Genomic DNA, 10000 nt, shown 5'->3' on the forward strand with positions numbered 1-10000 from the left:
CACACACACACACACACACACACACACACTGAGGAGAGCAGACGCACACACACACACACTGAGGAGAGCAGACACACACACACACACACACACACACACACACTGAGGAGAGCAGACACACACACACACACTGAGGAGAGCAGACACACACACACACACACACACACACACACACACACACACACACACTGAGGAGAGCAGACACACACACACACACACACACACACACTGAGGAGAGCAGACAGACACACACACACACACACACACACACACACTGAGGAGAGCAGACACACACACACACACACACACACACACACACTGAGGAGAGCAGACACACACACACACACACACACTGAGGAGAGCAGACACACACACACACACACACACTGAGAAGAGCAGACAGACACACACACACACACACACACACACACACACACTGAGGAGAGCAGACACACACACACACACACACACACACACACACACACACTGAGGAGAGCAGACACACACACACACACACACACACACACACACACACACACTGAGGAGAGCACACACACACACACACACACACACTGAGGAGAGCACACACACACACACACACACACACACACACACACACACTGAGGAGAGCAGACGCAGATGTGTGTGTCCAGGCTCAGCAGGATTACTTCATTCATCTTTCTCAACAGTTATTTCAATTGAATAATTATGACCATGTTATGTTTGATACGGTGTTGTTTTAGGGTTATTGAGAGTTTATTAATAGTTTGAATTGTTTTCTATTTTTATATGTTCTGTTCAGTCATTTTGTTTTTCATTTTTATTCGGTTTGTTTTTGTCTATATAGTTTTTATACATTTTTCAGTTTCATTAATCAGTTTCAGTTTCAATTATAAATCAGACACAAAATTAGAAAATTGTCCAAAGTTTGTTTTATGTTATTTCAGTTCATGTTTATTTTATAAAAATTTTAGTGTTAGTTGCAATTAACCCTCCATTTTTATTGAATTATTTTATATTTGAATTTCTTATTACTACATTTTTTTTACTTCTTTTTATTTCCTTTTATCAAGTGTTATTACTACATTTTACTAGTATTATTATTATTTATTAAAGATTGTTAAAGAGTCTTTTATAATATTGTAAAACTAAAGTTAACTAAACTTACATTTACATTTATTCATTTAGCTGACGCTTTTATCCAAAGCTTAACTTATATAAGGATTTAAAATATTATAATTGTATTATTATTACTAATTATTTGATTAATAAATTATTACATATATTAATTTCTATTTTGTATTATAATTTTTTATTGTTTTTTATTCAATTGTAGTATTAATGATGATTATTTATTAAATATTTGTCTTTTATCATATATTGTACATGTTGGAGGAAAAGTTTATTCAAAATACATTATTATTACAGTCATTAATTAGAAATGTTTTGATTTTATTATTAAAACACCATGCATTGATACATTTTTTACATGTATTAAAATAAACTGCCATTTTGCATCATTTATTATATTGATTTATTTATATTCATGTGGCAAGTTGGAGAAATATTTTCTTTCAATAATTATATTTTTATTTTTAATAATACAAATTAATTGTCAAATAAGTTTTTTTATTTCTACTTATTAAACTGTACTATTATCAGTTATCATCATCATAATTATTATTAATGAAACTTTGGTGTCATTTATCATATCACAGAATGCTTATTTTTGATGGATTCAGAAATCAGACTGTGTTAAAAAAAAAAAAAAAAAACATCAAGTCAGGAATCTTGGTGTGTCTCTAGAGTCAGACCTTAGCTTCAGTAGTCATGTCAAAGCAATAACTAAATCTGCATACTATCATCTGAAGAATATTGCAGGAATTAGATGTTTTGTTTCCAGTCAGGACTTAGAGAAACTTGTGCATGCTTTCATGACCAGCAGGGTGGATTATTGTAATGGACTCCTCACTGAAGACAGTTGCAGCTCGTACAGAACGCTGAGCAGAACCAGAAAATATGAACATATCACACCAGTCCTCAGGTCTTTACACTGGCTTCCAGTCACATTTAGGATTGATTTTAAAGTATTATTACTGGTATATAAATCATTTAATGGCCTAGGACCTCAATACATTGCAGATATGCTCACTGAATATAAACCCAACAGATCACTGAGATCATTAGGATCACATCAACTAGAAATACCAAGAGTTCACTCAAAGCAAGGAGAGTCCGCTTTAGCTATTATGCTGGAACCAGAACCAGAACCAGAACCAGAAGAGATCAGGTGCGCTCCTACTGTAGCCACATTCAAATCCAGACTCAGAACACTTCTGTTTAGCTTTGCATTTACTGAATGAGCTGTGCCACTGTCCGTCCGACTGTTTGCACTGTATTTTATTTTTTTTATTCTAAACTGTTTTAATTATTCTTATTTCTTTTAATTATTCTTATTTCTTTTGATTATTTTAATTTCTTCTATGTAAAGCTCTTTGAATTACCATTGTGTATGAAATGTGCTATATAAATAAACTTGCCTTGCCTTGAACGGATGGCCAGCAGTTAAAGTGGATCTGTGATGTGAGAGTCACACACACACTCCTGATGAACACACACACGTCTCTGGACTAGGGCTGTCACTTTTGAGAAAAATCAAATTCGAACGGATATCAAATACCAGCCTATGTATTCGAATATATTCGAATATCTATTCCCATCCGCCCCCCCCCCCCTCCCGCGCGTGCGTGCGTGCAAAAAAAAAAACGTCAATCGAAACTTTACTAACAGTTTGACAGTCATAAACAGGACTCCCAAAATTACACTTATAGGACTCATATCTGCAAATAAACCTTGCCTTTACATGTGCATCTGCACGGTGCCGACCGGTTGTGCAGGAAAGTATGCAGTCATACGATGTTGGACGCCTGGCGATGCTCTGGCCGTCTGCTGCGTTTCTGGGGCTGTTTAAACCAGACACTTCATGCGTTTTCTCAGATCGGATAGCTATCAAAACGATTCCATTTACACCTGGTCACATAGGCCTAAATGTGGTTTAAACCGGATATAAATCCGATCTTCAATTCCCGCGCTATATGCAGATTTAATGGATTTAATGTCACCGAAAGCAACATATGAGCTGCATTTTATTGATCATCAGCTAACATCAAAGACTGCAATAAGAGAGAGCGGCAGCCCTGGTAAGATCATTTCGTTTCTTTACTTTTAATGAAGATTATTATTATTGTGTGTTAAAGCGTCTGCGACTTACTTTCACTTTGATTTGCGATAGTTTGCACATTGGCTTGGCGCTTGATGAATAGATCATCTGCGGTGATGCGTGTTGCAGCGCGCCGTCATATCTGACAATAACATAGCAGCCTGTTACACGCTTTCAAAATAACACGCTTTTTTAAAATAAAAAGCAAACGGTCTTATCATAGACTGTAAAAAATGCGCTAGACATGGCACTTTAAAAACCGAATAGTTTATTTGAAGTTCGATTACGGTTATTTCACGTCATGTTCGAATGCATATTCGAATATCGAATAAAAAGTGACAGCCCTACTCTGGACTAACCCCGTCATCAGGACAGAGTAACTGTGATCTCCCAGCAGAGCAGTCTCAGACAGAGAGATGCGGGTCAGACGTGTGTGAAGCACTTGGTCACTCACCTCTGGCTGTGCTGGCAGGGGTTGGGCAGGCAGGGGTCGATGCTTCTGCACGAGCCGAACACAAACTGATTGTCCCTGAAGCCGACACAGCGAGCCACACATGCGCTGGGATATGTGCGTCCGTTCCCGGCACACACCGGCACAAAGTGGTCCGCACAACCGCAGGGAAGACCTGAGGAAGAAGAGCAACACTAATGACACACACGTGCTATTACAATCATACTCGTTTATTGCCAGAGAGAGCTTAACCCTTTCAAGGCAACACGTCTCTTCTGTGATCAAATAAAAGCAGCTTTAGTGAGCAGAAGAGACTAAAACATTACAACGTCTTCATTACCGCAAAGATTCGACTGGTAGTGTAGTTCCTTTCAAGGGAACTCGAGCTGCGTCGAGACGCTGTGGGAACGCCTCTGCGTGAGTGCATCGTGAACCGCGTGTGGAAACTATAAACTATAAAGCACATCTGAATCAGCTTCTGTGCCTTCAGCAAGCGCCCTGTGTGTGAATCATTGTTTTTTTAGGTTGTTGAGACCATCCTCCACTCCAGAGCTCCGTCCACGAGGAAGTTATATGCCTTGAAGTGGAGATTATTCACTTCCTTGTGTGGAGAGCCACTGTTGGACCCGGTTAACTACAGGACCGCTTCTCCGCAGGGTTATCCCCCTCCACACTGAAGGTGTGCATGGCGCCACTAGCTGCTCACTACGTCCCTTTGAGTGGAGCATCCTTGGGGAGACACCCACTACAAACTCGTTTCCTTCGTGGCACTTTGAGGCTGAGGCCAGCAGTCCGCTCGAGAGGGCCAACTTGGGACTTGGCTGTTGTACTAGAAGGCCTCTCCCTAGCTCCGTTCGAGCCTGATGAAGAAGTTTCGGAGAAGTTCCTTACTCTTAAAACCATCTTTCTTATTGCTATCTCATATCTGAAGAGAACTGGAGACATTCAAGCACTCTCGGCTTCACCCTCGTGCCTGGGATTCTTGCCTGGCATAGTAAAGGCCTTCCTTCATCCTAGGCCTGGCTATGTTCCTAAGGTCCCTACTAATAATAGTACAGAACGAGTCGCTGCGTCGCCCTGCCATACTCCTGGCATGCCCGTGATCGACTTGCTTCAGCCTATCAGAAGCTGGCACTGTTTGATTTAGGTCTGTGACGTCACCCGCCTATGACGTCTCGTAACCCCATTGGACTGATTCCACACGTGCTTCACGACGCACTCACGCAGAGGTGTTCCCACAGCGTCTCGTTCACTCTTCAGGGAACTAGGGTTACATACGTAACCGATAAATTTGTTGTCTGTTATTGTGTATAATAGTAAGCATGAAGAACTATATTTGAATATAGACACCGGTGTAATCTGAGAAACACACCTGTGAAGATGCGTCGGTCCTCGTCTGGTCCATCGGACCGCAGACACTGGCGGGACGAACAGACGGTTTCTCCGGCGAAGCAGGAACAGACCTGGCAGTCGAGCCGGAACGAGGAACCGTGAGCTGGACCAGAACATCAGATCAGAACATCAGATCGGAACATCAGATCAGAACATCAGATCAGAACATCAGATCATCAGATCAGATCATCAGAACATCAGATCAGAACATCAGATCAGATCATCAGATCAGAACATCAGATCAGAACATCAGAACATCAGAACATCAGAACAGAACATCAGATCATCAGAACATCAGATCAGAACATCAGAACATCATATCAGAACATCAGATCAGATCATCAGAACATCAGAACATCAGATCAGATCATCAGATCATCAGATCATCAGAACATCAGATCATCAGATCATCAGATCATCAGAACATCAGATCAGAACATCAGATCAGAACATCAGATCATCAGAACATCAGATCATCAGATCATCAGATCAGAACATCAGATCAGATCATCAGAACATCAGAACATCAGATCAGATCATCAGATCATCAGATCATCAGAACATCATATCAGAACATCAGATCAGATCATCAGAACATCAGATCATCAGAACATCAGATCAGATCATCAGAACATCAGATCAGAACATCAGAACATCATATCAGAACATCAGATCAGATCATCAGAACATCAGATCATCAGAACATCAGATCAGATCATCAGAACATCAGATCAGAACATCAGAACATCATATCAGAACATCAGATCAGATCATCAGAACATCAGAACATCAGATCAGATCATCAGATCATCAGATCATCAGAACATCAGATCATCAGATCATCAGATCATCAGAACATCAGATCATCAGAACATCAGATCAGAACATCAGAACAGAACATCAGATCATCAGAACATCAGATCAGATCATCAGAACATCAGATCATCAGAACATCAGAACATCAGATCATCAGATCATCAGAACATCAGATCATCAGATCATCAGATCATCAGAACATCAGATCATCAGAACATCAGATCATCAGAACATCAGATCAGAACATCAGATCAGAACATCAGAACAGAACATCAGATCATCAGAACATCAGATCAGATCATCAGAACATCAGATCATCAGAACATCAGAACATCAGATCATCAGATCATCAGATCATCAGAACATCAGATCATCAGATCAGAACATCAGATCAGAACATCAGATCATCAGAACATGAGATCAGATCATCAGAACATCAGATCAGAACATCAGAACATCAGATCATCAGAACATCAGATCATCAGATCATCAGATCATCAGATCATCAGATCATCAGATCATCAGAACATCAGATCAGAACATAAGATCATCAGATCATCAGAACATCAGATCAGAACATCAGAACATCATAACAGAACATCAGAACATCAGAACATCAGATCAGATCATCAGAACATCAGATCAGATCAGATCAGATCAGATCAGATCAGATCAGATCATCAGATCATCAGAACATCAGAACATCAGATCATCAGAACATCAAATCAGAACATCAGATCAGAACATCAGAACAGAACATCAGATCATCAGAACATAAGATCAGATCATCAGAACATCAGATCATCAGAACATCAGAACATCAGATCAGATCATCAGAACATCAGAACATCAGAACATCAGATCATCAGATCATCAGAACATCAGATCATCAGAACATCAGAACATCAGATCATCAGAACATCAGATCAGATCAGATCATCAGAACATCAGAACATCAGATCATCAGATCATCAGATCATCAGAACATCAGATCATCAGAACATCAGATCAGAACATCAGATCAGAACATCAGATCAGAACATCAGATCATCAGAACATCAGATCATCAGATCATCAGATCATCAGAACATCAGATCAGATCATCAGAACATCAGAACATCAGATCATCAGATCATCAGATCATCAGAACATCAGATCATCAGAACATCAGATCAGAACATCAGAACAGAACATCAGAACATCAGATCATCAGAACATCAGATCATCAGATCATCAGAACATCAGATCAGAACATCAGATCATCAGAACATCAGATCAGATCATCAGATCAGAACATCAGATCATCAGAACATCAGATCAGATCATCAGAACATCAGATCAGAACATCAGAACATCAGATCATCAGAACATCAGATCAGAACATCAGATCATCAGAACATCAGATCATCAGAACATCAGAACATCAGAACATCAGATCATCAGAACATCAGATCATCAGATCATCAGAACATCAGATCAGAACATCAGATCATCAGAACATCAGATCAGATCATCAGATCAGAACATCAGATCATCAGAACATCAGATCAGATCATCAGAACATCAGATCAGAACATCAGAACATCAGATCATCAGAACATCAGATCAGAACATCAGATCATCAGAACATCAGATCATCAGAACATCAGATCATCAGAACATCAGATCAGAACATCAGATCATCAGAACATCAGATCATCAGATCATCAGATCATCAGAACATTGGGATAGACAACATTCACTCATTCACAACATTATATATATATATATATATATATACACACATAGTTATTCCCATATTCTCATATTATGACAAAGAATATAACACTACACATTTTGTTTTCATACAAACAGTAAAAATACTTGCGAGATTAGTTCATCTTCTAATACGCATCGCTCGACACAACTATAAAGCACATCTGTCTCTAATAAACCGCTTTAGAAGTGGAGTAAAAATAAACATGAAAGAAAAGGCAATAAACTCCTTCAGGTTCAAACCAACAGCGTAAAATGAGCTGTTTACAAAAGAGGAATACTGATAAAAACAACAAGAAAAGAGCATTTCAGTTTATATGCATTTATTCTAATTAGAAGGTGTTAAAAGTTTAAATATATATATATATAACCAAATAAAACTTTAAAAAATGTGTGTGTGTGTGTGTGTGTGTGTTACACAGATTATATTTTTAATGATTTAAACAGATATTTTGTGTTTAAAGCATTTTGGAAACATAACAAGCTACTTTAATTATTCATCCATTGAGAATAGAGATTTCATGAATTACAGATACATGAATTTGTCGTTTCATGCAACATCTCACCAATAGATGGCAGCATCCACCTTTCAACTGTCTCAGTTTTCTGCCTCTTGCGTTAAACTTGCAATAATAATTAAATAAAAACTAACAAAATCACATGTGTCTGTTACATAAAATCATCACATAAAACACGTGATTAAACTACATTACTGGATTAAAATTTAAAGTGCCCCTATAATGCTTTTTTGAATATTCCTAGTTATGTAATGTGTAATAAAGCTGTTTAAGAATGTAAACTATCTGCAAAGTTTCAAAGATCAAAGTGCAGATAAAAGGAGTTCGTGTTGTTCATGTCGAGAAGACGCTGTTTTCTGAGATTGAGACGGTGAAACCAACGCCATCGTTACTGTTCTTTTCACTGTGATCAAGAGCCGAGACTCAGATATGATAATGAGCGTTTGCTTTCTGACCAATCACAGCAGAGCAGCTCTCAGAGAGGCGGGGTTTAGAGAGACTGAATCTTCGAATGAACCGTTTCAGACACTGATGTTCAATGTTTACTTTGAGGAAAATTACAGTGTTTTTGACCTCAGATGCATGTTAACTAGTTGTAGGAAACTCTTAGCAACATTAGGAGCCTTTAAAATAGCATGATCGGGCAGTTTAAGCCCTCAAGCGCCTTACTTCTGCGCTGTCCTGCGATGAGGCAGGTCTGGGTGGTGTCGACACATGGCATCTCAGCGCAGTTCTCCAGGCGTCCGCTCTGACCGCAGGTACACACCTCGTAACAGCCCACCTGTGCGCTCCTCGTGGGCACCTGGATACGGGCGTCCATCGGCACCAGGAACTCTGACGCTTCGCCCAGTTTACAGCCTTCAAAACATACAGAACAAACATCTCCAGACTGACGTCATAAACAATCCTAAAACACTGATCTATATTTGCCTGAACTTGCGGTATACATTAGAGTACACAACGCTCGGTATCCCACAATGCAGTTCACTCAACTTGACCTTACTTCTCTAAAGTGTAAAAAAAATTACTGGAGTACATTTTACAAGAAAATATTATTTCAGTCTTTCTACTTTAACCCTCTGCTGCTCTTCGGTCAGTTTTACATTTGTTTTAAAAAATAAAATAAAAACTTCATCGGAATGCTACGAAACTTGGTAAAGGTTTTGGCACTTGCTGTATGAACACACACACACACACACACACACACACACACATACAAAAAAGCATGGACATGATTCGAACAGGTTAAAAATAGTCACACTTGTGCTCCTCACGGTCAAAAATAACTGGGAGACGAATTTCATCTAGTTAGTGAGAGAGTGAGAGAGTGAGTGAGTGAGAGAATGAGTGAGTGAGAGAGTGAGTGAGTGAGAGAGAGAGATAGAGTGAGAGAGTGAGTGAGTGAGTGAGTGAGAGAGTGAGTGAGTGAGTGAGTGAGTGAGTGAGTGAGTGAGTGAGTGAGTGAGTGAGTGAGAGAGAGAGATAGAGTGAGAGAGTGAGTGAGTGAGTGAGTGAGAGAGTGAGTGAGTGAGTGAGTGAGTGAGTGAGTGAGTGAGTGAGTGAGTGAGTGAGAGAGAGAGTGAGAGAGTGAGTGAGTGATTGAGTGAGTGTGTGAGTGAGAGAGTGAGTGAGTGAGAGAATGAGTGAGTGAGAGAGTGAGTGAGTGAGAGAGTGAGAGAGAGTGAGTGAGAGAGTGAGTGAGTGAGTGAGTGAGTGAGTGAGAGAGAGTGAGAGTGAGAGTGAGAGTGAGAGAGTGAGTGAGAGAGTGAGAGAGTGAGTGAGTGAGAGAGTGAGTGAGAGAGAGTGAGTGAGTCATTGAGTGAGTGTGTGAGTGAGAGAGTGAGTGAG

At 39.7% G+C, this 10000-nt stretch overlaps 1 protein-coding gene across 1 annotated transcript in view; it reads right to left on the reverse strand.

The window, feature by feature from the left end:
• Nucleotides 1-10000, reverse strand: part of reck (reversion-inducing-cysteine-rich protein with kazal motifs) — an 87452-nt gene that overhangs the window by 11769 nt on the left and 65683 nt on the right. Inside the window, exons 14-16 of the mRNA XM_079601251.1 lie at nt 8822-9010; nt 5044-5166; nt 3675-3846 (exon numbers count right to left, since the gene is read on the reverse strand). Coding sequence (XP_079457377.1) covers nt 3675-3846; nt 5044-5166; nt 8822-9010 — 484 coding nt within the window. The remainder of the gene's footprint in view (nt 1-3674; nt 3847-5043; nt 5167-8821; nt 9011-10000) is intronic.

This window comes from Phoxinus phoxinus (assembly GCF_949152265.1).
Source record: "Phoxinus phoxinus genome assembly, chromosome: 24".
Taxonomy (NCBI): Eukaryota; Metazoa; Chordata; class Actinopteri; order Cypriniformes; family Leuciscidae; genus Phoxinus; species Phoxinus phoxinus.